Source organism: Amphibalanus amphitrite, unplaced genomic scaffold, assembly GCF_019059575.1.
Source record: "Amphibalanus amphitrite isolate SeventyFive unplaced genomic scaffold, NRLGWU_Aamphi_draft 000933F_arrow, whole genome shotgun sequence".
In the NCBI taxonomy this organism is placed as follows: domain Eukaryota; kingdom Metazoa; phylum Arthropoda; class Thecostraca; order Balanomorpha; family Balanidae; genus Amphibalanus; species Amphibalanus amphitrite.
Window position 1 is genome coordinate 20,293 of NW_024882427.1, and position 27,508 is coordinate 47,800.

Here is a 27,508-nt window from a genome sequence, read left to right on the forward strand (position 1 = left end):
ACAAGCGGCAAACGGTGTTGGATAGCCCTATCAGGGAACTACCTTGTGACCCAATTTTATTGACCTAGGTCAAACCGATGACGTCACAGGTCAGGTCAAAGGTCTAATTTTCACCGTTTACAGGCATTTCAAGAAATGCGTTGTAAAATCGAGTAAAATACATTTCATTGAAAATAATCGATTGGGAAATGTTCTTCAAACACATGTTTTGCTATTTGAGGTCACTGATACCAGGTCAGGTCACTGGGTGGTCACAATATGAAAGTGTCGTGTGATACATGTTTTATGGTCCATTTTACATGACAAATGCGATTATGTGGGTCAGGCAGCCTTTGGGGCCAGCTTAGGTCACGTTTTGGTCAAGGTCAGGTCAAGGTCAGGTCAAGGTCAGGTCAAGGTCAGGTCAAATTAGGTCAAATTTCAAAGTTGATATTCTTGCATAAAATGGGTATCGAATCGATGCAGCTCGTCACGGGGAGTTAAATGGTGGTCTTTGTTTTGCCGTACGTGGTCTAGAATCGCTAAAAATTGAGTTCAAAAATTTGACGTCATTTGAACAGTTTTTTTTTCGCTATAACTTGGCCAAAAAACGAGATATCTATCTGAAATTTGGTATGTATATAGAAGAGCGCAGGGACTATCACATATATTCTGGTTTTTTCGAAATTCGGATTTTTTTATTTTTTTCTAGTTTTTCTAAAAAAATCAATTTTTTGAATTGTTGAGGATCAAAAACCCAAAATATTGAAAATCCGAGATAGTAGTTTTGTAGCGTCGCTTTTTGTCTACCAGACCATATAAAGAACTTTGAAATTGCTTGATAACTGTAGTGTAGATTTGGTGAGCGTTTCAAGATTGCATGTTTTTTGCTCATTTTTGCTCGAACATGACCTCAGTTTGACCTCAATAACTCCTGACCTAAGGTGACCTAAGACTTGAAATTTGGTGTGAAGGTGTCAAATTGATGCCCGGGCGCCGTTTTCTTGTTATTCAGGAAAAACCACAGGGGTGGGGCCAAAATGGCCCCCCCGAACGGGGCGAGGGCCTATGAGCACACTAAACTTATCGTATCTTGACACCTTTGGAACGGGACAAATGTACCTATTGCAAGATCTGACTCATTAACTTTCTCTATGGTCGAGCAACATCATTTCGATATTTCACAAATTTGTCGAATTCCTTTGACACAATATGCGTTTAGGAACATAAAACGTATGCCTAGAGGTCAGCCCGAGATCAGCAAAGCACGCCCGGCCGTCTGTCAAGCAGACGACGCCGACTGACTGTCGAGTATGAACGGGTTCTGTGTCGGCGGCCGGTCATGCACGCTGGTTGAGTGTCGGCCAGCCAACGAGGTGAGGCGACAGGGGCACCCGCGGCGTGACGGGGACACGGGTCCGGCGGGCCCCGCGCGGCTAAAATTGTCCGACAGAGCCCCGGCCGGGGCGGCGCGGCGGGTGCGGCGCGGGCGACGCCTCAGTGCCAGGTGAGGTGTCGCGCCGACAGGGGCCGTCCGAGGAGAGCAGCGTGCCTGAGCCGTGACATTGACCTCTCGGTGGTGATCGACACGGGACTGGGTCACCCAGAGATAACCGACACCAGGTAAGGATGCGCTGTAGCCTGTATGTGACACGCTGTAAGAAGTCAGGGCTGTCCTCGCTAACCAATGAATTCGGTAGGGGGAAGTTGCTATAGGATCTGTGTGATATGTCGCCTGTTTGACGTGCTTGTGGTGGATTTGTTTGAAGTCTTGTGTGCAGAATGTTCCGGATGCAGGGTTTATTTGAAGTTGTAGGAGGCCTACCGGTGCCGCACGCACATCCTCTGTAAACACTGCTCCAATGAACACTATGAAGCACCTCGTGGTGAGCACGATTAGCGAGAAGTGATTGTTGGCTTAACTTTACAGCTATTCAGCTATACGTCAAACATTCATGAGACTTAATTGACCAACTTTAATACTAAGAACAACTTATATCATTGGCGAGAAAGCCGAGCGTTTGAAAGAAATACGGCCATGCACTGGACAGCTGAGGTTCCATTATATGATTAAGCGAGGAAGAGGAATCCAAGGCCTGGCCACACCCTTCCTGACATACGTTCCGCCATTGGAGCACTTGTGGCATGTGCACCGTATAGTATGAGTAGGCACCCCAGCCTTAGCAATCAGGGCTGTGCTCGGAGCCTTGAGTGCAGCACTACCCACGATGGCTCGCTGAGCTATAAACAGGCAAACACGGGGTGTCGGGGAGCGGCAGGGACCGCAGTCTCCGTTTCCACGCCCGGCACACGTGGCCGGGACTCCTCCTGAGTCACACCCATAGTGAACTCGCACTTCTCACTTCCATAATAACGATGGCCAAGGGATGAGTGGGATGAATTTCAGCTGAGCGCACGAGATGCACTAGACCACAATCTGGTGCAGTAATGAAGACATGCAATAAAATTACAATTCACCCACGGTGAAAGGTTACGAGTATATTCAGAACTGCTGTGCTTTGTCTGCCCAAAACTTCGCCAACAGCCAGTTTCCCATGGCTGCAGCGCTGGAACGCTGGTTTACCCGGCGATTCCAGAGCGTACCTCAAGGACGGGCACTGGGACATTGGAGGTGGAGAACTGCTGGGGGTGGGGAGGTGAGGAGGGAGGGCTCTCAGCGGGGGCACACCAGATGCAGTGCAGCACGTGGTGTGCCAGCTGCAGGCCAGGTGACGAGCCGCCCTTTTATTTCTGCAATAGAGGTGCACGAATCCCAACGGATGGCCCAGCTACACGGGATTCATTTATCACATATAGATCACGACACGAGGCGACGCTTTGAAAATGTTATCCTAATACACTGCATTCATCTGATAATGCATCATGTAAAGAAAAACTCCATCATGTCCTCGACGCATCAAATGCGTCTGAGTTTTCACCTCTGGTGCCAAGACAAGATGGTCTGAATTCGAAAAACCTACAGTCTCAGTCTGACCAGCTGACGCCTGCTGGCACATCTGATAAGCTGGTAGGGTCGCGCAAAGCCCATTCTGCCATTGGCCCTGATACTGACCCGGCAAGTCTTAAGATCATGTCCGCCCAAGATTACTAGAATAGATGTCCGCCTTCGGGAGAAGTTATCCGGTAAAATGTCGCGCGCCATCTGAACAGAACCTGCTTGAATGCGGTTTCCCTTGGCGGCGTCGCCGTCTTTAGTTTTCAAATGCAGATGTACATTTTCCTCCTTCCGTTTTCCTCTAGGTTTCCTCACTCGCCATTTCATTGTCAGTGGTTCTTACAGGCGATCGGGGCATAAAGGCATGCATCATAGCAAATATGCCTGTGCATACTACCGTGAGTCGTCTGCCAAAATCTTATAAGTTCGCGAACTAAGGCCGAGTGATACCGGCAGGGTCACGACTAACGATCGTGAACTGCGCTCTCGTGTTTTCAAAGAAGACAGCTCCAAACAGCGACAACATGTAGGCCAAATGTGGTTTACAATTTAAAAAGGCTGTCCAACAGGATTTATATTGGTAAATCCGTTCATAAAATAGTAACAATTCTTAGAAGGAATAGAGGAGCTAAAGTAACAATTTTTAGAAGGAATGAGGAGCTAGCTTAGGTATTTCTCTGCAACTGAGCACTGAGCAGTGACAGCGGTCAAAAAATGGGACGATTTAAGTAAAAAAAAAAGACCACGTAGAACCACGTCCCGAATACCTATCCTATAAGGTACTGAAATCGTGTGGGCTTCGACGCGGACCTGTGAGTCATATATCCCTCTATCAGTCGATAGCAAGACATTGCACCCGATAGCCAATCAAGGCGTACCTACGCCGGACTATTTCCGAGCGTTGTATCTCCTGATAGCGGCGAGCCTCCCTAATGCGGATAATCCGGAGATTCCCCGGTATTTACTGCCACGATACTACAGCTCTTGGCAGGATTATCTTATAGATATATCATATGCTATAACTTTGACCATTCCTTATTTCGTGGTTTTGGTCTTTGGGCAAACTGTTCACAAAAGAGCATATGCTAAAAGCATGGATTGATACCTTTTATTGAGACCTTGGTGACAACGGATTACAAAAAAATGCAGTTTTCCGGCAAAGAACAAGCCGTAACATCTTCTGCCAGAAATGGTTACTTTTGTCACTTTTTGTGCGATAAAACAAATATACCATAGGTATTAGGTACATGTGCCAAAGTCAGTGGCCGAACGAGTTTGAACGGTAGGATTGACGTAGGAACCAATGGGCGATAGATATGCACCAGCAGGCATACACGACAGGTACCGACGCCCTGTAACCAGGGATGCGGAGCCGGAGCCGGAGCCGGAGCCGGAGCCGCCGGAGCCGGCATATTTTGCCCGGAGCCGGAGCCGGAGCCGGAGCCGTGAAACAATATAGCCCGGAGCCGGAGCCGGAGCCGGAGCCGTCAAAAAAGGGGGCGACTCCGGCTCCTTTTCTTAAGAGGAAACAATTATTTACCTAGTTCGGTTTGACAGTACAATGCGTAAAACAATGTGGTATTCAAAATAGCCTTGTTATACAAATACAGAAGCAACGTGTACCAATCCCATCGCCTTTTTTCTTCCACCCGTATTTAATTGATCGCATAGGGGATGTACTGAGTAGAAGCCGGAGCCGGAGCCGCCGGAGCCGGAGCCGCCGGAGCCGAATCATTTTACTCGGAGCCGGAGCCGGAGCCGGAGCCGCCATGACATTTCACCCGGAGCCGGAGCCGGAGCCGGAGCCGATTTTTTCTCCGGAGCCGGAGCTGGAGCCGGAGCCGTCCGAAATTTCCACGGCTCCGCATCCCTGCCTGTAACGGTCTATCTGATCTGCGCGGTCCAGTCATGTCCGGGACACAGTCCGTACTTGTACTCAGTCATCTCTCGAGACACGATAAATCAGTCAATGCTGCTGGGTTTGGCGTCTACCACGACCGCCGTGGCGCACCTCTCAGGCTTCACAGCTCTCCTATCAGCGCATTTTTCTCGGCCGTCGATAGGGCATTGCCGGATGTTATTGTGTTAGTGTGACTCAGATCGCACACATGACACAAGTTCAACAGCTGACAGCGTAGCCGTTCTTGTGTGTGAAAATCAATCATTTCTGTTTATGCCAGAATTTCTCGCCCCGCCTCGAACCAATGCACGAATATCTCGTGTTTTCAAAACACCTGCATAAACGGACGAGAACCTACCAACACTCAACACCCAGTCACGTCGTGCCCCATTCAGCGGTCCAATGAGCTGTAAACCGTCCGATAGCGACCGTGCTGTACACCAGAGGTGCGGCGCTGAGCACGACACGACTCAGGGACGAGCGTGCGCCGCTCCCTCCTCCGTGCTGTGGCATCACCGACGTCACATGATGTGGCAGCCATGACGTCACCTACGGAGACCCTGGGTCGCGCCTCGAGTGTGGGCTGACCTGTCATTCGGCTATTGTTTGAAGGAGGCGCCGAGCATATTTGAATTCCTCAGGAGAGACGCATCAAGGATTCTCGTGGTGGAGAGCATGCATGACGCGAGATCCACAAGGACAAAACGCAGTCCTCACTGGTCACAATGGATGACAATCTGCTTCCGAATGCTTCCGACAAAAAAAAAAAAAAAACGGATTCCGTGGGAACGAGAACAGCTGACAAGCTAAGCACCACTGAAGGAGTCTGAAGGATAATATTTTTTAATTTTATAACAAGAATTACGAATAATTTACGCAGTGGGACAAAAATGTGGGGTACGCGGCTGGCGGGGATCGACCGTAGTAAAGATATCATGTTTCTAAAATCAATCAGAGCTAGGTACATAAAAATTAAAAACCTCTGGGTTCATTTCCTGTACAAAACCAAGCACATCACTGTAGAAGCAGTTAGTAGTAACCTTGAACGGACATTGTAAACACATTTTTGGTGCAAACCAATAGGTACGCGATTTTCAGTATCATTTTTGGTTAATTATCTTGATGGTTCATTGTGACTCATTCCAGCACAGTGAAGGTTAATTAAGTGTGCTGTCATTCAAAAGAGCCGACCGCCTTTCAAGAAATGCCACTGCAATAACACATTTCATTGACAGTCACTAATTTATGAATGCCGTAACCTCATCGATGAGTTGAGGGTCGGTCACAGAGCACAGTTTCAAGGCATTGACACCTCCCGCCTTTTCAGTGGAGTGTGGAGCTTTTACCGGTCTGGCGCACCGTGCCGAACTAGCTGCCTCCGGCGCTGCACACATGCACATTGCAGACACATATCTACATACCACCCGGCGTTGGCTTTGGCACAGAGCGCGTATGCGCAGTCCAGAGGACACTGAACACACTGCGGCTGACATAGGCGATGGCCAACAATAACGATGGCTCAGTGCTCACCACACCGGCAATGATCGGGCTCAATTTCACAGACGTTCGCGCCTTCATCTGCCGTCAGCATTTCAATCTACCAGAAGGAAAATGTGTTGTTCTGAGTGAACGAAAGGAAAACAGTGGCACCTGATGCGAGTTGTTTTTAGGCAGCTGTCTCGATGAAGGAGACCAGAGGTCGCAGTCCCAAGCCGCCCTATTCGCAGTCACAGACTGTTTATCAATTGGCAGGGCGGCAGACGGCCCACTGCAGGCTTAATGGTTCCGTTAGGAATATCGGTATAAATAATCATCCATTCACGGGGGCCAAGCTATGATATAAGTAGAGCGCGATTTACAAATACTGTGTCAAGATCTAGGTGAAAACCTGTTCAGCAGCAGTAGATCAGGCAACAATACGACCCAAATCACTCTCATTGTGAACTTGCTCTCGACAATCCATGCATAGTATTCTTTTTGTGTGACCACCATCGGTCTGATTATTCCACAATGGAGCAGTGCCCAACAATCATGAACCGGAAAATTCCGACTGTTTTCTCGGTTCGTATCAACAAACCGATGCACCATTGTGGTTCTGTATAACTCGGACAAACATATATCGATCCTTATGTCTTTCCGACCGTTCCACAGATTTCAGCAAGACGCAGAGCGGACCCCTACCATTGCCGCCAATGTACTTGCCCTACCGAGTGTCGATTCCGGCACGCGTCAGACGGCGTGGGCGTCCATTCCGCTGATAGCGTGATAACCGGAGCCGAGACGGGCCACCCCGGTCGGACCTTGGGTCGGACCGCCCCCCAGCGTGGGGCCTCCCCTGGCCCCGACAGCTGACACCAGCTGGCCAGAGGTCTGGCGGAGGGGGGGGGGGCAGCTGCTCTCCGCCACCCCGCGCTGCACTCTGGCAAACCACGCCGACCTCTACCGTCTCCAATCGACCCCTGCTGCCGTCTTCGCCGACTCATGCCTCCTCCTGCTGCTGTCTTGAGTCTTGACCGACTTAAATCGCCTTTTTTACCGGTTCATTTACCTCGTTTCGCACCGCCGCCACTGCACTGGCCCGGCCGGTCCAATCGAACCTCCAACGGCTTCTACCAGATACCATTCCCCTATCGCTGTTTGAACCCCTCTTTAATCTGCTTTCCACGCCAAAACCTCAAAGACTATGTCGATGCATGACACGCCCACCACCTTGGAGACTTCACAGATTTAAGCGCCTGTAACCCATCACCACAGCCAACACCCATGCCGCCCTGTGCCGTGGGCCGTCGCCAGACATGACATCACCTCAGCCCTGAGTCAGCCACCGCCGTGCAACCGACTCGACTCAGACGCCGAGTCATCGACTCCGTTTGCGCAGAGCTGCCGCCCCGTCAGCGTTGCACAGCGCGCCCCTTGTAAAAGGGTGTGGGGCTTAGCCGCCTGTGCACTATCATGGTGTTGTCTGATATCGGCCGATACTGAGAGAAGACAATCGGGCCCGGTGCCCAGCCAAAGAGGAGTTGAAAGATCCGACGCAATGATAAAAACAACAATCACATACGGCGCAGATAAAACACATCATGGGTAGTGTCATCCAGCTGTTCGACAAAATGACATTCGACAATAATCAACCCTCAATTTGACTTTGTTCATCCGGCCGCATTCGCGTGTATTTCGTCATTCTTAGTTCACCCGCTCCATCGCCCTCTCAAGTTCAGTAAATCTGTTCACAGCACGACTGATAGCAAAGCAAACATCGTATACCGTCAGCTGACTGATGACGTCAGAACGGGGCCCGTGTAGTCTGAGGGTCAAAACGAGCACGCCCATGTTATGATGTTTGCAATGGGTCGTCAGAGATTGCTGCCCGCATCTGAGAAGCACCTGGTTCAGCAATGTCAGCTAGCTGTGTCCATGACTTGCTTCACGATCACCACAGACTGTGCAAGCCGTGCTGGCTGGCAAGCGGAAGGTTTTTATTGCAAAATTGTCAATGAAAAGTGACATCTGGCAAGGACTGAAGAGAAGGATCTACTGCAAATGTCATTGAATAAAGAGGGAATAGTGCTTCTGTGAAAACATCAGCAACGGTTCTTCGATGAACTGAGCTCTGTGCTCACTCCAAAACAAAAGACAAAAGCATTGTGAAATCTCGATCGATGGAACAGGAACATCCCATCCTCCTCATTATCTGACATATGTGAGTGTGAAGCACTTCCAGCACTGTCAAACACGAAGTGATAGGAAATATGGCATCGGGTTGTTTTTTTCGAGCGAATTCACCCATAGTTAGCAGTTCTCTGCACCCCTTTGATGTTCATAGTGTCCAGCTATCCATGACTACGACTAATTATTTGCTCATGACTCGTGAATCCATAAGAAACCTTGAGTCAATACGTTGAATCGTAGTTAAACAAAATGGATGGCCGGTGGGTACCAAGAGTGATGAAGCGACTCGCATGTCACGCCGATATTGTTGAAGTTGATTGCATGTCATTTCAGCACAACACTGCATATTCACCAAAGAAACAAAAGAGGCCGACCAAACACATCCAGGTTACAGCCGTCCCAGTCTCACTTCAACCTTACCGCCTTTATAAAAACATGACCAGTTTTCGCGACCTCACTGCAACAGATTTAAAATCCTAAACGATTGCGATAGGTACAGTATATGTTGAATCTTGAAGTCCAGTGATGATGAAATGTGACAACTGAGGCTGCGCGTCATATCACTGCACTGTCTGATGTCTCGAAGCTCCCCTTCCCTCTCCCCCCTTGACCCTTCCCCAAGAACCCAGAAGGACCTGTCATGCTCCATCACGTCACGGCTGACAGGGCGCCTCTTGTGTCCGCAGGTGACGATGGGCCGCCGTCGGGCGGGCGGCGGCGGCGACTCTCTGCCGCAGACCGTCCGCAGAAACAACGCCAAGAACGAGCGCAAGACGATGGAGGCCATGGCCGACACGCTCTGGGCCTCGGTGGAGTCGGGCAAGGAGCGCAGGCTCCGGCTGGCCGCGGAGAGGATGGGCAGGATGCTCGCGGCGCAGGAGACGACCACGGCTCCTCAGCAGCAGCAGGAGCCGGTACCGACACAGTCTGACGCAGCCGGCCCAGTAGTTTCAGAGCAGCGGAAGGAAGCTGAAGCTGCTGAAGAACTGACTCGGCAGGAAAAGGAGGCTGACAATGTTACGGAACAGGAAAAAGCGGCGGAGGCTTCAGAGCCTTCAGAAGTGGATTCTGATATGGTGCCAGTTCATGTAGTACCAGAGGCTGTTCCACAAACACCAACTGAACAAGCTGCCAATGAAGTGACTGAACAGAGGCCATCAAAAGTTGCGGAATCGGTCTCTGCAATGCCTGGCGCTGTTGCTTTTCAGGATGAGGCAAACGATGCAGCAACGCCACATGACGCATATAAAGTGCAGCAGGAGGTACAGGAGGTTCTGCAAACTGCAGAAAAGGCCACTGAAGTCGAGGAAATACAAGAAGCCGCGCTTCCGGACGGCGTGGCGCTCGCCGAGGCAGCTGTCCCAACCGAGCAGGCCGAGGTTCCCGACCAAGCTGACGACGTGTGTATGTCCACATGGGAGGTGGTCGACGCTCCAAACCTAGATCGAGAAACAGTTGAATCCATACCACTGGAGCCTGACGAAGCTGTGGAAATTCCCCAAAATCAAGAAGCAAATATACCAAGTGCTCAAGTTGACACAGTTTCACCTTCGGATCAAGACATTTTGAAAAATGAGCCAAGCAAGACAAAGTCGGCGGAACTGGCTACTATGAGCCAGGAGCAACACCAAGAAAGCTCTATCGACGAAAATGTAGATAATCCTCAAGACGCAAGGAACCCTCTGATGATGGAAGGGTCGAGCGATGGTTTAGCTTCAACCGAATGTGCACCTGATGCTGCTACTGAAGAGGTATGCGAAGCTGTTCCCGTCAGTGAGGAGATTTCCGAGGAACCAGTAGCTGACATTGCTGAGAGTTGTGTCTCTGAAAAGGAGAAGGAAGCTGACCTACCATCCACCTCGCAGAGTGACATGCTGGCCGGGACAGTTACCTCACCGGAGTCACCGAAGGCGGAACAACCAGCTGATGAACTTGGAGATGGAGTAACCGATGCAAAGAAGGACAAGAAGAAAAAGAAGAAGGGGAAACACGCAGTTGAAGCATCGTTACAAACAACAGTTCAAGAACCGGAGGACAAGCCCAGCACAGCCGGTGAGCACGAACCGAGTGCTAAGAGCGGCAAGAAACATAAGCGGCATAGGGACAAGCGAAAGAAGTCCCAAAGCGAAACTGAAAAAGAGATTACCGTGCAGGAAAATGTGAACAAGGTAGACGCTTGTTCTGATGTAACAGCCCAACCGGTCACAGATCCTTCAAATTATTCAGAAGTCACAAAGACTGATGAAGACGGCAAGAATGACGAAGTGACAGAACCCACTATCCAGGAACCTGTCGAGGATCAGTGGACAACGGTGGAAACGAAGAAAACGAAAAGAAGAAGGAAGAAGAGTGAGAGGAAAAGTGAGTCAGAGGACAAGGAACAAGCTGTTAATAAACAAGGAAGTGAACTGGCAAAAGAAGTAGAAGCCGAATCGAATACTGTCATTGAAGACTCTCACGTTCATGAAGCAACAGAGACAACGGATGGCATATCCCAATTTGAAGTAAACAAAAAACCACAAGAAACTGCGAAGGATTCATTGAACGAATTTGAACGCCTGCTTTCATCTGTGGGGGCTCTCAAAGAGAAGTTCAGGCAGGCTTCAGAGGCTGAAACAGAAAAGCCAGCAATCAGCGCGGACAAGTCAATACAAGATGAACAAGAAACAACCACAGGATTTTCGTCAGTGGGACAGCCTGAAATAGCACATTTGTCGCAAGCAAAGGAGCTGTCTGAGGATCCCAGCAACGATAGACAATGCTCTCCGGCAAACGAATCGACAGTAACAGCTACACAAGCTACAGCAGATGAAATTAAACAAGTAGAATGTTCTCATCTGGCCGAGAAGCTCAAAGAAAGTGTTGCCGAGTCGCCAGACGTCTTTGATCTGATGCGCTCAACTGATGAAGGTCTAGAAGCTGGCTTCAATGAAGCCTTTGGTTCGGAAGACCAGGCCCGAGAAGAGCTTGAAGAAGTCAGGCCCGACGAGCAAGAACAGACTATCCGGCCTGCAGAAACCAGCCAGACTCCCGTTTTGGAGAAGCCGAGTGACGCGGCAGACCTAAGTACCAAAGACGTACCAGATGCGTTTGATTTGTTGGTGTCTACTGGTGAGGACTTGGAATCAGGCTTTAAAGATGCTTTTGGCGATGAAGATCTGAAAGAAAGTGATGCGAAAAGCAGTGACACTGAAAACAAGACGAAAGAAGACACAAGCGCAGAAAACACCATCACCAGAACGGCCAAAGTGGGCGGGCTTGAAAAAGGACATGAGCTTGAGCAGGAAGCAAAAACCGTGAGCTCGATCGAGCTTCGAGAAACTATCGAGCTCATCGATGCTTCCACCACGAAAGGCGATGTTAAACAAGATGCATTCGACCTTCTGCTCTCGACGGATGATGACCTCGAAGAGGGTTTCAAAGATTCATTTGCTTCGGAAGATGTTTCAAGTGAACAACAGCAACAGGCAAATGGGCTCAGCCAAACACCAGTAGCATTACCGGAAAGCAAAGCAGATGCGCAAGAACCAGAAGACGCCCTTCAAAGCATAAAACAGGAGACGCGCGATGCACCTGATGCTTTTGATGTACTTATGTCAGCGGGTGATGATCTTCAGGCTGGATTCATGGACGCATTCGGCGAGGAAGATGCATTCGAAGGCAGTCTAGACAAAGAAACAATGGAACAAGTCGAGACGCCTGTGGAATCTCCTCCAGCAAATAGTTCGGTAAAGGTGGACGTGTGTGGTTCGTCGCTGGAGGCAGAGGAAGAGTCAAAAATGGAAGATGATGTGGTCTTGAAAGCCAAAAGTACCAGCGAGACACCCGTTTTGGAGAAGCCGAGTGACGCGGCAAACCTAAGTACCAAAGACGCACCAGATGTGTTTGATTTGTTGGTGTCTACTGGTGAGGACTTGGAATCAGGCTTTAAAGATTCTTTCGGCGATGAAGATCTGAAAGAAAGTGATGCGAAAAGCAGTGACACTGAAAACAAGACGAAAGAAGACACAAGCGCAGAAAACACCATCACCAGAACAGCCAAAAAAGGCGCGAACAGCCTGGAGACAGAGGAAGAGTCAAAGACGGAAGATGATGTCTTGAAAGCCCAAGGTACAGCTGACGCCTTTGACATTCTATTGTCTACAAATGGTGATCTCCAAGAAGGATTCAGAAAGTCCTTCAGTTTAGATGAAGAGACTACTACGGAAATGCAAATAACGGAAACGGCAAGTACAACAGATATTGTAATTCCAGATCCAGCGAAATCTGACAAAGAACACCCGAACGACGATAATATCGCAGCCATCTCAAAGGATAACACCGAAAGTCAGTGGACTGAAGCTGCCAAAATTCATGCAGGAAACCTACCAGAGGCAGCAATGGAAACAGTAGCACCAATGGAATCAAGCTCAGCTGGACAAGTTTCCAGTATCCCATCAACAGTGACTGAATGGTTCGACAAGACCAGTCATGACGCAGCTGAAGCAAAATATCACGAACAGATGGCATCAAAGCACGCAGGCAGTGATGACCAAGAAGATGGCATGGTGCAGGAAGAAATGAGGGTACAAAGTGATCAAAAATCTATGGAAACGATGGAAACAGTACCACCGGTGGAATCAAGTTCTGCTGGAGAAGTTCCCAGTATTCCATCAACAGTAACTGAATGGTTCGACAAGACTAGTCATGACGCAGCTGAGGCAAAATATTACGAACAGATGGCATCAAAGCACGCAGGCAGTGATGGCCAAGAAGATGGCATGGCGACGGAAGAAGTGAGGGCAGAAAGTGAGCACAAGCCGATGGAAACGCCCTCCGAGCCAAAGGAGCCAAGCGCAGACGTGGTGGTCGCTCCAGGATTATCTCATCAGTCAGTCGCACCCACTGAGAGCACTTGGTACGATAAGATGCTTCATGACAGTGCCGAAACAGATTATTACGAAAGGCTATCAAGATGTAAAATAACGAACCAAGGAGACTTGGGAGAACGGGTTCCATCAACTAATGAAGTAACTGCATCGACAACCTTGCCTGTAACTATCGACGATGACAGTTCAGCCACTGAAACAAAAACTGAAGCCATGACGAGCTCAAATAAAGGTGAAGATTCAGCTGGTGAATTGCTTCCAAAACAGAACGTTCAATTTGACGAAAATACCTGGTATGACAAAGTTATGCACGATGAAGCTGAAGCTAATCACTTTGCACGACTGGCACAAACTCAGCAGGCAGAATCGAACGCTCATGATGCGCAAGCGTCATCTGCGAAAAAGGCGACCACTGAAGCTGCTCAACCTGTTCTCTCTAGTGAGCAGACCTGGTTTGACAAGCCGTTCCACGACTCCGCCGAAACCGTCCACCATGCACGGCAATCAAGCAATGAAAGCGATAGCAGCAACAAGAGTTACCCTCTGTACGAGGGTAAATGTGACCACTTCAATCCAGACGACCACCAGGCACCCGAAGAGAGCGCTGAACCCAGTGGTGAAGCAGAGGCTTGCAACAGATGGACGGAGAGTAAACTCTACCAAGGCGCTGACGCGCCGAGCATCTCCACCGAGCCGGTTCCAGAGCCGACTCCCATCACGGCTCAGATCACGGTGAACACGGAGGGCTCGACGGTCAGTGGCGAGCAGCCGCTCTCGCCGACCTCGGACGGCAGCCGGTCGCGGCGCAGCACGTTCAACTCGGCCGTGTCGCCGCTGTCGCCGCAGACTGAGCTGGACGACTACTTCGAGGACGTGGTGCTGGCCGGTCGGCAGAGTGACGTGACCATGGCTGCGCTGCGCGGCTTCACTGCCTCTCCGCTCAGCGAAGGCCTTGCGCCCGGAGAGCAGCTCGACAGCCTGCGCACCGAGCCCGACTTGGAGCTCAGCGAGCCGGGAACCGCCGACACGCTGGACGACGGACCCTTCTCCTACCAGGACATCGGAGACGAGGGCACAGTGACACCAGTGGGGGACGATCTAGGGTCCACGCCTGTACAGACGATGATGCAAGATGTAAGACTTTCATCAGAGCAGCTTCAAACCGAGGCGGAGGAAGCAGGTCAGTCAACTACACCTCAGCACCTTGTTGGAGAAAAGAAGGAGACGATCTCACTGCCGGTTGACGCGAAGGACGGCGTGACATCACCTTTGCTGGATAAAGGTAAAGGCAACGCTGGGATGGAGACGGTTAGCATACCAAACACCACGCCCATCGACATTCCGTCTGTACCTGTTGAAGTGACGGCTACAGAAGACGCCAGCGACAATATTGCAAAGGACATTTCAGTTTCAGCTAAAGACACGGACAAAGTATCCACACAAGTCGCAGAAGTCATCCCTGAGTCGCTCACAACCGAGGATTCAGCTACCTCTGCAGAACTGACATCGCCAATCATGGCATCAACTCCAGCAAAAAGCGATACCCATAGCCAATCCGTTGTGCAGACAAGCAATAGCGAGCTTCCACCCAACATTGCTGTGACCACACCAGGAACCCCACTACTAGCCAGTAAAGAGAATGATTCAAATTCCAACGAATCAAATGAGTCTGCTAACATGAAAGAGCGTGAGTCACCATCAAAGGAGCTTAACGAAAAACTGGGCCTCAATGAAGACGGCACAGTTCCTGTCAAGGAGCTGGATGAAGAGGTAATTCAGTTTACCGAACAGGGAGTACCAAAATCACCGGTAGCCACCAAACGGTGCAGCAGGAAAAAGAAGATGCGATCAGGAGGTCGCAAAAGCAGCTCAGAGTCCATTGAAACTCAGCAGTCCTCGTGTGACCGGCAGACACCTCCCGCACATGAGGAGCCGATCAGGCCTGCCGTGGAAACGCTCGACAAAGACACCCCAACAAAGGAGGGAAGCAGTTTCCCACAGCCTGTGGCGGTAGCGCCAACCGAGACGCAAATCATTCCATGCGTACCCGAGCAAGAAACTGCTGACATCGCAAACACCACGGAAGCCGAGTCAACATACACAGAGGAAGCAAAAACAGAACCATCTTCAACAACACAGGCACACGATGAACCAGTGCAGGATAATTTACACAAACCGTTAGAGGAGAACGCCGTAGATGCTTCCCCGAAAGACTCCGGCGTTCCATCCCAGGCACATCCCTCTTACAGCGAAACAACCACTCCGCCTACCATACAACCCTCGTGTACAGATCAAATAACTACAGAATTGACGGAGACTGTTTTCAGTCCCCATGAGACTGGGCCAACTACAGCTGACAAAGACGTTTCGAGTAAATCAGATACTCCCACTATTGTTGAAGATCTACAACCCAAACTGGCTGAAAAAGGAAATGTCGAAAAGCCAGATACATCCACAGATACTAGCCAACCAGATACGGCAGAAACCGAGTCGAAAATAACAATCGAAATTGAGTCTCCAGACAACCTGACTGAAACACAGCGCGAGCTGGTCGAGACGCAGCAGCCAGCCCAAAGAAAAACGGAGGTTGACACGACCCTAAATGATGTCCCGATTAAACTCACAGAAGAACCAAGCGTCGTATATTCACTAGGTGCACAATTAGCAGGCGCACCCGTATTCAGCGTCGCCCCCTCATGGACACAAGAGCTGCAACAAATGCAGACCGAAATGCAAACCGCGTCAGACAGTCCTGTGCAAGCCGCGCCTGCCAGTCCTATACAAGCCGCGCCTGCCAGTTCTGTACAAGCCGCGCCTGCCAGTCCTGAACAAGCCGCGCCTGCCAGTCCCGTACAAGCCGCGCCTGCCAGTCCTGTACAAGTCGCGCCTGCCAGTCCTGTACAAGTCGCGCCTGCCAGTCCTGTACAAGCTGCGCCTGCCAGTCCTGAACATGCCGCGCCTGCAAGCCCTGTGAAGGAGAAGTCCAAGCTGGAAGACATAGCAGAAGCTGTGGTTAATGTTCCTGAGCCTGAGTCCAAACCAGCAACAGCAAAGACTGATCCCAAAACCAAGCTTATCACCAGCTCTCTTCCGAACGAAGCAAAGGCAGAAGACCAAAAGCCTGCTGGCAAAACACCTAGCAACTCCCGGCCCATCCTGCCAGACCGGACACTTTTCCTGCCGGAGGACGAAGGGCGCACGTACGCCTCTCTGATGCAGCAGGGCGCTGACATGCTGCCAGCACGTCCTGTCTTTACCGCACACGCATGCCACGTGTGTAAGAGACTGCACACCAAGCAGCACCGTCTGAAGTCGTGCGGCAGCTGCCGGCTGGTGGCGTACTGCTCAGCAGAGCACCAGCGAGCACACTGGCCGATGCATCGCGCCCTCTGCAAGGTCATCACACGTCGAGTGCGATATCTGGGCACCGACCACATCTATCGAGAGGCGCTCAACGTCCCCAGCCCGGAACAGTGGAAGAAGATCCGCTTCAAGCACATGGCCGTGTGTGAAGAGATGCTTGGTCGTCCGATGGCGGCGTACGAGAAGGAGATGTTCCTGTACCCGCGAGCCTGCGATACGTGCCACGAGACCAACCCGGAGAAGCTACACACGTGCGCCAACTGCCACTCGGTCAGCTTCTGTTCCGAGGACCACCTGCGCAAGAACCACTCCAAGTACTGCAAGGACCTGCGCACGCTGCTGGACATCCACAGCTACCAGAACTCGCACGGCGTGTGCGAGCCGCCGCTGCCGGACACGGTGCTCTCAGAGTACGAGATGCTGCCGCCGCATATCAGGGAGCTGCTGGTGGTCAGTCTGCTGGGACCGCAGCGCGCCATGGCGCTCGGACCCGTGCCGCTGACCGTGCTCACCGACTACGCCTCGTACCCGCTGACGCTGCTGTTCGCGCTACAGAACATCCCCGTCGCCGAGGAGGTGCACATCAGCCAGCGGACCGAGCTGACCGTGCACGTGGTGGGCGCCGAGCACGCCACCGACTGCCACCCGCTGGGGCGCTGGGGAAGCTTCCTGCTGCACCTGCTGCCGCGCCTGCGCCGCCTGCACGTGGTGTTCATCGGCCTCGAGCTGGAGGCAGCCGGTGGCCGGCCGGGCGTCACGCAGCACGACTTCACGTCTGCGGCGTGCCGCGCCGCCGGCCGGCGACTGACGTGCGAGCTGCAGCCGAGTACCGCCTACCACACGTACTGCCGCAGCCCGCAGTTCCGGCCGCCGGACGTCATCGCCGCCTTCAACGCCGGCCTGCACCGGTTCGCCGGCCACCAGCGGCGCGACACGTGGCGCGAGACGATCCCGTACCTGGTGCGGGACGGCGTGCCGCTCGTGCTCAGCGGCTACACGCTGCTCGAGTGTCCGCAGGACGTGGCGCGCATCGAGCAGGAGCAGAAGGTGGACGTCCTGCTGCCGCCCAGGAAGAATCCCTACCGCAGCACGCGGCCGCAGCAGAACTTCCTGAACGAACACGAGGCACCCGTGGTGTTCAAGAACCAGTACGTGGCGTGCCTGACGGCCGCCGCCAAGCCCCGGAAGTAGATGGGCGTGGGTGCCGGAGACGACGCCAAGAGCCCGACGATTCAGATAAACAGAGGGTGTTGTGAGTGGTGCCCGTTATCGCGCAGCTCATCGGCCGACGCCGAGCGCCGAGCGGGTGGTGGAAATAGACATCCGGTGGTGCGCGAAAATGCGGTGGAAATAGACACTCGGTGGTGCGCGGAGTGCGGTGAGGAGATGAAGGCGATGTGCATGGAGATGAGCGAGTTCACGGTGAGCAAACGGCGAGTACAGTGGCGTACGAGGCTTGTCAGGAAGAGATGGCCAGCCTGTTGAGACAGAGCACCTGGCGCCCTAACATAGACGAACGATGCTGATTAAGTGATACGAAAGGAACAGATGGGAGAGAACGAACGCTGTGTAATGTCTTCCCTGTTCTGCCAACCCGTTACGGACAATGCCGTCCGAGCTTATTGCTGGGAGCACACTAGTCGAGTGATTTTTGTCGAACATATCGAACTTTTAAGTGAGATCGGCACTGAATTGTGGATGGCAAATTGGCGTGGAGGCGTTGATGAAACGAGTCGTAAAGTGCCTTGATCGACTACGGCAGCCACGGCTGCGCATCTTGCGCACATTTCGAGCACAAAGATGTCTGCTGTGAACATGCGCAACAGGGTCCGTCCGGGCGCGCAATACATCCGGGGTTATCTATGCTGTGAAGGGTCACCCTGAGGGCCTGCCTAACCAAATACACTACCCGATTGATAGCAGGCTTGTTGACTTATCCCATCGTGGCAGATAGCAGTGCAAGACATCAGTACCTTACACCATATTATATTATCAATTCTTCAGTAAAGACCTTATCAACTGCGACACAACGAATGACAATGACAGATTACATGAACAGTGAACACGTTTAGAAGAATCTTCAGGGCGCCCATTGATAGCTATTTATTGCGCATGTCAAAGACACAGGGAGAACCATATCTCGAGGCAACGATATATAGGCATAGGGACAGCGATATATAGGCATAGTTTTATGGTTATAACCACATTTGTAAGACTTCATATAAAAATTTCGAACGCCCTCCTACTGATAAGTATATAGGATCGCCGCACGCTCGATGATGGCGCCCGGAACTGGTGGTCTGCGGCGACCACGCCGGCGGGCACAATTGGCAGCTGGGCCAGCTATCGGCCTGGCTGCCGGCCAGCCGCGACACGTCACGGTGCGAGTTATTTCGACCTTTCGCCCGGTGCCAGACTCTCTCACGCGGTCAGGCGGATCGGGGTAGGTGTGGGCGGCTATGAACTAAATGGTCAATGGCAGGGAGGGGCACTTCCGCTCCCCGGCAGGGTAAAGGGGTAAATGCGTAACGATTCCCACACATACGGGGCACTAGAGTAACACTTCCGCTACAACACAGCGTGAAGGTTTTTGCGTCTCGCACGAATGACCCAAGGCGGTATATGTATACCAATTGACCTATCATCATGCGGGTCATAAGAGGGACCGCTCGACTGTCGTCAGCAAAGCTTAGGGTAGCTTCAGGGAGAGTAAGGATGATAGCATACAACGACGGCCAGTGAGGGGAGGAAATGTCAACAGACACACGTAGCATGCATGATAGAGCGATACACACTGTGACATGATAATCGTGAACTGATGGAGCCTTTCACCTGGGTGTGAATGGTGTTAGAATGGCACGATGTTATGATACCGGCACTGAATCTGTCACCATAACTGGCTAGAATATAGTAAGGTTCATGGATTTCAATTTCATTTGCTAACTTTGCTGACTAGGAAAGTCTGAATGCACACCCATCATTACCAAATCTTTTATAACCCATGTTTTGTACCCACGGCGGTACAATGACGTAATCCATTTTCATATGTTGACGTCGAGACATGAGCTGGGACACTGACAACAATTCATACGCTGTCGTTTGCATATTAATTTTTAGTTACGAGTATATAATTTTTGACGAGGTGGGAAAATCATTCACACCTTATGGGTTATTATTACCACTCCTTAAATTTATCTTTACACAATAAAAATACTTATTTCTGCAGTATATATTAAAACACACGTCGGTTCAGTACAAATGCTATTGTCGGCTCACAGCTACGAACACACGTAGGTAAACGTGATCTTGCTTCCGCTACTCCGTATAATAACAGGTGTTGTTACGCACACAATGGAATCTAGATGCACACAGCGGCGAGCAATGCATGATAACCGTGCCTTACTCAAGCCATCCTTAAGCTAAAACTCCACGCCCTCAATACTGAACACCATCATATGTACACAGATACAGTCAAAATGCACCACTCCATCAGCAAACGGCAAACCTCTTAGAATTTCTGGTTCAGAAAATTACTGTAGAAAGGCCGTGAAACAAGACACAAGCTCTCGTAATGTGACACAACTGGTGCAGAGCAATCAATTCTTAAACTGACATCAAAGTATCTGTACCTTTATCCTTTATCTAGACTTTCCTCTGAGGCCACGCTTAGAAAGAGCAGGTATTCAGCGTTGAGCTCAAGGAATCACAGGTGCAGGGTCAAGTACCAAGTACAACCTTTCGGCCACTATTTCACAAACGGTGAGTGCCCACATTGGATACACAGCTGCGGTTATACAAATTCAACTTAAATCGCACAAAACATTGCTATTACCTTGGCGCAAACAAAGGAGATCATGTGTAAATGAACTTTCCACGCAATCGGAATAGACTACAACATAAGCACAAGTCGTTGCTAAAGGTATAGTTACTGCAATCAGAGTATAAAAGTCAGGGGCCTCACTTCTTTACTGAAGCTGATCCATTTCCATATGATTCGAAGTGTGTGTGGGCACCGACAGCTCAAAGATGCAAGCATTCTGCGAACCATGCGAGCGAACACTTGCATCTTAACGTTCCGCGCCTTTTTGTATCAAAGAAAGCACAATTTTAGCAACGACCCGTACAAATAAGTACTCCTCACAGACTGACAATCATAGGACCGGACCGGAGTTATAGATATCAGTATCGCAATCAGCACAGTTGGCCATCGTAGCATTATGCATTGAAAAAAGAGCATATGAAGGCTGGCAGTTAGGAATCAATCTACATGGTGATAAGTATATCAAACAAAGGACCAAAAACAATCACGATAAACACTTAGGACAATATCTCTTACAGAAAGAGAACCAACAATGAATCCTTACAAAATACCCAGCACAGGACTCGCGATACCCACCACTCGCGCACAATCACTTGTATGCCACCGTGTACCCTGATGCCTTAACTAGCCTGTACAGAGCCCCTATGTACAAAGCTGTAGAAATGGCAAGATAAAGCTTCTGTCTCGCAAGTATCTGCGGTTATTACGGCTTTGAATGGAACCAGCGAAATGGTTCAGCAGGGCTTCAGCGACCACAGAGCAGAGTTACAGACAATCGTAACGTTTCGTCGGTGCTCAACTTGAACCATGCATGCATTGCCTTTACTCGCAACTGGCCACGCTTTTCACCGCTCGCTCAACCAAAACCCAGCAGCTAGACCGTCCCTCAAACGACCCAGAACACACCAAATCGCGCCTCGGCTCTTACTGACCTGACCCGGCACAGAGATCATATGTAAGGTTACGGTTATGTAAGATCGCCAGGGATCCCCGCCCACAGGACTACCCACCCGTCTACACAGCGTCTACCCGTGATCTGTTCAGAGCTCGCATTAACCTCCGGCCCTCCGCTGCCTAAACGTCCCCTCACCGGAACTCGATTGCTTAAAGCATCTACAACTGAAAGTGTAATCATCCTAGTGCGCGAACCTGGCTGAGCAGGCGCGATTCAAACTAGATTGGGCCGTTTTAAAAGAATTTTGCGAAATATTCGTTTCCCCGAATCACAAAACGATTGGTTACCCCAAGTGGTAACTGAGTTTCTGGTAATGCCCCTTTACCAAGCCCACGATCTCATCTTCTAATGAACCACAATCTCTTGACCCTTCAGGGACGTTATCTCCCCCCCCCCCCCCCCCCAATACCTGCAGTCACACAGCACTTTCTCTCCGCCGTGAATCACCACTCGACCTATAAGTCAAACTTTCCGAGATTTTTGAACGAGTATGCATCTTGCCAGGTGTAACCAGGGACACAGAAGATGACCATTGACATGCTACGGTTTTATCCATGCCGCTGAAGCTTCCAGTAACCAGCAGACTCCGTTGCACTGTCTACAAGTTCTAATATCGCTAAGGTGGTCCCGTTCCTTTCCTTCAGCTCCCTATCAGCTGCTTAACTGTGCAATGTAGCCTTCCGATAATCTATCAAAGGAATAAACTGTAGATTGCATGTACCGGTTGGATGCTATCGAATTCGAGACCCACATCTAACTCATCGATTCATCGGTGAAGTATGTGAACATCAGCCATCATCAGATAAATCCGCTTACGTTTTCAGTCCAACGATCGTGTCGCGCACCAGCTTGCAGTTCCGGTCGAGCGTGGCGTCATCTATATTGAAACGGGGACCGCCGCTGCTGCCCTCAATGGTCGTCACTGTCACTCAGCGCCAGATCATCCAGGTTGAAGCCGAGAGCTGAAAAAGGCGTGCTTGTTAGTACAAACAGGACAAACGCTTGAGGCGATGCGTGAGCGAGCGAGCGCAAAAATAGGTCCTGCAGTGGAACTGCAAATATTAAGCACGTCGTACCTGAGACTTGTGACTGACCTCGTGTGGATCATTCTCGATCCCGGTACCACCTGATCCACGCACACACTGGTCCCGGTCATACACCCAAGTCCTGCTGCGATAAAGACCTGCTACGCTCTGGTCCCGGTGCCACCTGATCCACGCACCCACTGGTCCCGGTACACCCTGGTCTTTGTTCACCCTAATCTCGGTGCCCCCAGTACCTTTACACCCAGGCCGGTCACGTCGGTACACCCTGGTCTTTGTTACACCCCGATCTCGGTACACCCAGGTCTTTGTTACTGATGTTACATCCTGATATCGGTACCCCTGGTCCCTGTTAAACCCAGGCTGGTCCCGCAGGTACTCCCCGGTCCCACTACTCACGCTCTGTCAGCCGGCCGTTCTCAGTGGGTGTGACGTCCTCTGGCTCAGCCGGGAAGTGGTCATCCACGCAGGCCAGCGGGGAGGTACCCAGGTCGGTGGATTCCTTATCTCTGGCCACGGCCGCCTGCGGGTTACAACATCGGTCAGTAGGCGGCATACGAGGTTATACGAACACTGGTCAGTATCTGTGCAAGGACAATGTGTCAAAAGTGTATTTAAATAAAGCCAATGATGACTCAGGCATTGCATAGCAGCCTTGCTTTACCGAACTTTGTGAAACATGGCATAACTTATCAGCAGTGACGTAATATTCAATAATCTAATTTAGTTCCACTTTCTGTTTATGAAAGCCAATCATATTTCTAATTTAATCGTCTGTGACCTCAGCTCTTCCAGACCGGCCGGGAGTCCGTACCTTCAGCTGGTTGATCCTGTGCTCCTGCAGGACGTTCACCTGCTCCTCCAGCACCCTCAGTCGCCTCGTGATCAGCTCCGTGTCCTCGACAGTCAGCACGCGGCTCGACAGCCTGTCGACATCGGCCGACCCGTCAGTAGTCATCGCCAGGGCTGCGGAGTCGGAGTCGGAGTCGGTCGGAGTTGACAGTTGTGACCGAAGTCGGAGTCGGAGTCGATTTTAGAAACCCGAGCCGGAGTCGGAGTCGGAGTCACCGAAAATCTGTCGACTCCGCAGCCCTGCTAGGTCTGCGGAGTCGGAGTCGGGAGTTGGAGTCGGTCGGAGTCGACAATTCTGCCCGGAGTCGGAGTCGGAGTCGGAGCTGGTTATTGAAAGCCGGAGTCGGAGTCGGAGTCGGAGTCATCGAAAATCAATCGACTCCGCAGCCCTGGTCATCGCTGCCCGGTCCTCGGGGAAACGAGCCAGTGGGTGCGGCAGTTATACGGCGGGGAGCGTGGGGCAGCGTTGAGATAGCTACTTTCAGTTGGGGCAATCCAATTATTCTCCGTTTTTTTCACTTCTACATTGCAGACATAATTTATTGAGATATTATAAAAATACTGTCACTCCATTGCGAATTTTTTTATGTCGAAGATGCGACTCCAAGTAAAATTATCTATCGGCTGAGCACTGGCCACGTTTCAGACATGTCAAACCAGTTCCTGTACCAAAAGTTTATCGCGGTCAGCCGGAGAGTTCCTTTCGCCGATGAGTCAGCGGCCGAAGGGAAGACAGGGTCGAAGTCCACGTTTGTTTTTGAAAACCAGCTACGATAACAATTCACAAAGCAAAGTCACGGTTCGGTATGTCCTTGTCCTCCATGTGGGCTAGTGGATAAGTCTCCATTTCTGAGTTCGGTGATTTGCAAAGACAGAATTCATGTCCTTAGTTCAGTCATCGTACGTTATAAATTAGGAGAACGAGAGGTCAGTGTCCCCCATAGAGGAGTTTATTTACATTTGCGGACACTTGCTCTACGTAACGGCGGTCCCCCCTGGGATATGTCATCCTGCACCTATCACTGTTTCAGGACAGGTTTGTAGAACATCGTTCGTAGTGCTCATGTGCCGTGCATTTTACTGAAGTTTGGTAGATATTTGAAAGGACAGCATCTGTGAGAGCTCAAATTCAACATCCGAAACTGACCATCCACTACATAGCTGCCCATAGCACAGCAAACCGTCTTTGAATGAATGACATCGAGGTGTCAGTTTATCCGTCGGAATTGCGTAGCGTCATTCTGCGTTGAGGACGCTGACACCAATCCAGGTCACACCGCCAGGCACTGACTTTAGCAGCGACTATCTGCCGCCCTCTCCTGGCTAAGGCCATCATCTGAGCGCGGTCCAGCCTTGAGCCGACCGGCCAGCCTTGGTGTGCTATCACCCCACTTACCGTTTGGGCGGCGGGTCGTCCGGCACGGGCGCCGGTGAGCGGTCACTGGTAGAGCGCAGCGAGCCGCCCGCCGCCAGTTTCTTCACGTCACGCCGGATCCTGGCCAGCTCGGCTGGTGGGGGAGCATGGCCGACTGGTCAGGAATGATGGTGCGATGCACATTGCACAATGCGCAGCAAGATATCACAGTGTATGAAAGGACAAAAAAAAACGATAAAAATGTGAAAATTTACCGGTTAATGTTAATTGTGAAATCAATATGTAACGTGAAATAATAGAAGTGTCCAATTACATTGCTATTGACCGTTTTATTCTATACAACGTCAAATTAAATTTTCATGAGAAAACGAAAAAATATACGGAATGGAAATGGAAATGCAACATATACATAATCTTTCATCGCCTAAAAACAAGTTTCTATACGCTTTGCACACTACCAAGCACGACTATCCTTTGCTTTGCACGACTTTGCTGGCACGACTATCCGTGTGCCAGCAAAGCACCACTTCCCTGCACTCGCACAGTAGCGCTCACCTTTGATGAACTCCTCCTCCAGCTCCCTCCGCCGCTGTACGACAGCCAGGCGGCGCAGCTCGACGGCCTGCTTCTGAACAGTGGCGTTCAGCTCAGCCAGCGAGGGCACTGCGCCGGCAGGAGCCCCGGCAGAGCTCGAGGAACTAACCGGCGCCGAGGGGGCGCCGGTCGCCGTCCGCTGAGACAGCATCACACGGGACTGGAGGGAGAGGTACACCATCAGTGGCGGGACTAGAGAGCGGAGAGCTGTGGGAGATGGTCATGATTAGAGATGGTAGTTGTAAGGAGGAAGGGAGGAAGGGTGGAAGGGAGGAAGGCAAGACGGAGGGACGGGAGAGAGAGAGAGGGGGAAAAGGAGAGTGAGACAGAGAGCACAGCAGTATCAATTATCATTTACATCACTGTTTCCAGAGAGCATGCTCATGTGTCGTAATTTTAGAATACATGCCTAATTACGTCTACCCCCTCTCGTTCCTTACACTTTGCGATTTGTCGCTGTATTTGCTGACATCATTTTCACCAACCATCTGTGTTGGAATGGCCATGCAACGTGCCGGTGATTCAGCATCATCTGAGCTTCTATAGTCCACGGCATCACGCGGCAGATTATTCCTGTCGTCACCGTCATTGGTATAACTAAATCTCTCCCCTTTTCGGCCGCCACTACCGTCGCTGAATTGCAGCCGTCTGCTGTCATGCTGAACAGGTTTCTGGCAGCATGGCAGCACACACGCCTTCTGGGGTATCGGCGGCAGGTCGCCCTTCCAGCGACCCGCTGTGGATGGACCGAGTCCGCCCCGAGTGGCCGGCTTTGAAGCTATCTGCCACGGGTCCGACGGCACGGGACGAGCAGTCACGGCTGGAGCCGACTGCCGTGGGTCGGTCTCAGTGGGCCGGGCGGTAGTTCCGGCAGTTGTACGCTGAGCCACCGGCCATCGGTCGGCTGGGGCGGCCTGAGGCACGCTCCGCGCGGTCGGAGACGGGACAGACCGCCACGGGACGGCGCGAACGGTCTGGGGCGAGCTCCTGGAGGGAACACCACCGTAAATATCCCAGGACTTTGTCTGAGAGGACCGCGACTTGCTGCGGGCGGGCGGCGCGGTGGCGAAATGCCGCTGGCCGACAACCGCGGCATCCCGAGAGCTGCTGACAAAAGACGCGTTTGCGGTGCTCACCACCCAGGCGGAGCGGTCGGGCTGCGGGCCGGGCTGTGGCACACCCGGCGCTGTCCAGACGGAGGCGGCCCGCCGCGGCTGCGGTGCCCGCTGCTCCCCGGCGGCTGGAGCGGCCGGCTCCTCGGCGTAGTGCAGCGTCACACCGTCTGCCTGCAGTGGCCAGAGCCGGCGCGCCCGCTCCCAGCCGGCCTCCACCGGGTCGGCCCCGTGCAGCGGCATCGCTCCGCCCAGCGACCCTGTGCCCCGCCGGCGGCACCGACCACGACTGGGTTCGCCAGCGAGCGACCGTAAAAACAGAGCGGGTTATCTCCCCCTGCCCTTTGTACAACTCTCTTCACCAGTTATCTGCCTCTCCGAGATGAGACGTGACAACATTCCATCGTCCAAAATGGTGAAACCGACGATACGAGGCTTCGAAGTTTGTTTTCTGATGCAGTAGGCATCTCCAGCTTATTTCTAACGAGAACCAGTAAATTCGAAATCTTCCTATATCTCATGACCCCCCCCCCCTAAAAAACGTGTGGCCTACTGGTCAATGCGCCAGTCTCTTAGGCCTTTACTTAGTGGTAGCTGGTTCCAGTCTGGAGAGCAGCACCTAATTCAACTCGCGGATCTAGTTGGCAGCTTTCAAGTTGCCAGAAATGATCAGAACCATGAAGACTGGGCCACTTACAGCAGTACGTTTGCTACACTTCCCACTGAAGATTTTCACAAGTGAATTAGAGCATAGGCACAAAATTCACAACTCACAAGATTCTCTGTAGATTCACAAGCTCTTCTTCTTTCTTACCTATTCTTGCTGCGCCTGCACATAGACCCACATTCACCCAGCTAACTTCTGAAGAAAAATGAAAGAAGAAACACCAAGTCAATTCATGAAAGGAATTCATATCATACCTTGATGATGATGACTTGGGGTTTAGGGTACCCAGACACTGGGATGGTCATTGGAACCCAACATTCATACCTTGAAACATGCACTAACTTATTGCACATCC

At 51.4% G+C, this 27,508-nt stretch overlaps 2 protein-coding genes across 2 annotated transcripts; one reads left to right on the top strand and one right to left on the bottom strand.

Annotated features, from left to right (window-relative positions):
* Positions 1 to 1,417: 1,417 nt before the first annotated feature.
* On the top strand, positions 1,418 to 18,653 carry LOC122368240 (microtubule-associated protein futsch-like). The gene is made up of 2 exons (XM_043341976.1): positions 1,418 to 1,602; positions 9,191 to 18,653. Exon 2 carries the CDS (start codon positions 9,197 to 9,199, stop codon positions 17,924 to 17,926), a length of 8,730 nt encoding a protein of 2,909 aa, XP_043197911.1. The 5' UTR covers positions 1,418 to 1,602; positions 9,191 to 9,196; the 3' UTR covers positions 17,927 to 18,653.
* Positions 18,654 to 19,948: 1,295 nt separating this feature from the next.
* LOC122368236 lies at positions 19,949 to 27,458 on the bottom strand. The gene is made up of 6 exons (XM_043341972.1): positions 27,408 to 27,458; positions 25,336 to 25,534; positions 24,802 to 24,913; positions 23,368 to 23,479; positions 22,953 to 23,076; positions 19,949 to 22,472 (listed from the first exon to the last, which is right to left on the bottom strand). Exons 1-6 carry the CDS (start codon positions 27,456 to 27,458, stop codon positions 22,420 to 22,422), a joined length of 651 nt encoding a protein of 216 aa, XP_043197907.1. The 3' UTR covers positions 19,949 to 22,419.
* Positions 27,459 to 27,508: the final 50 nt, after the last annotated feature.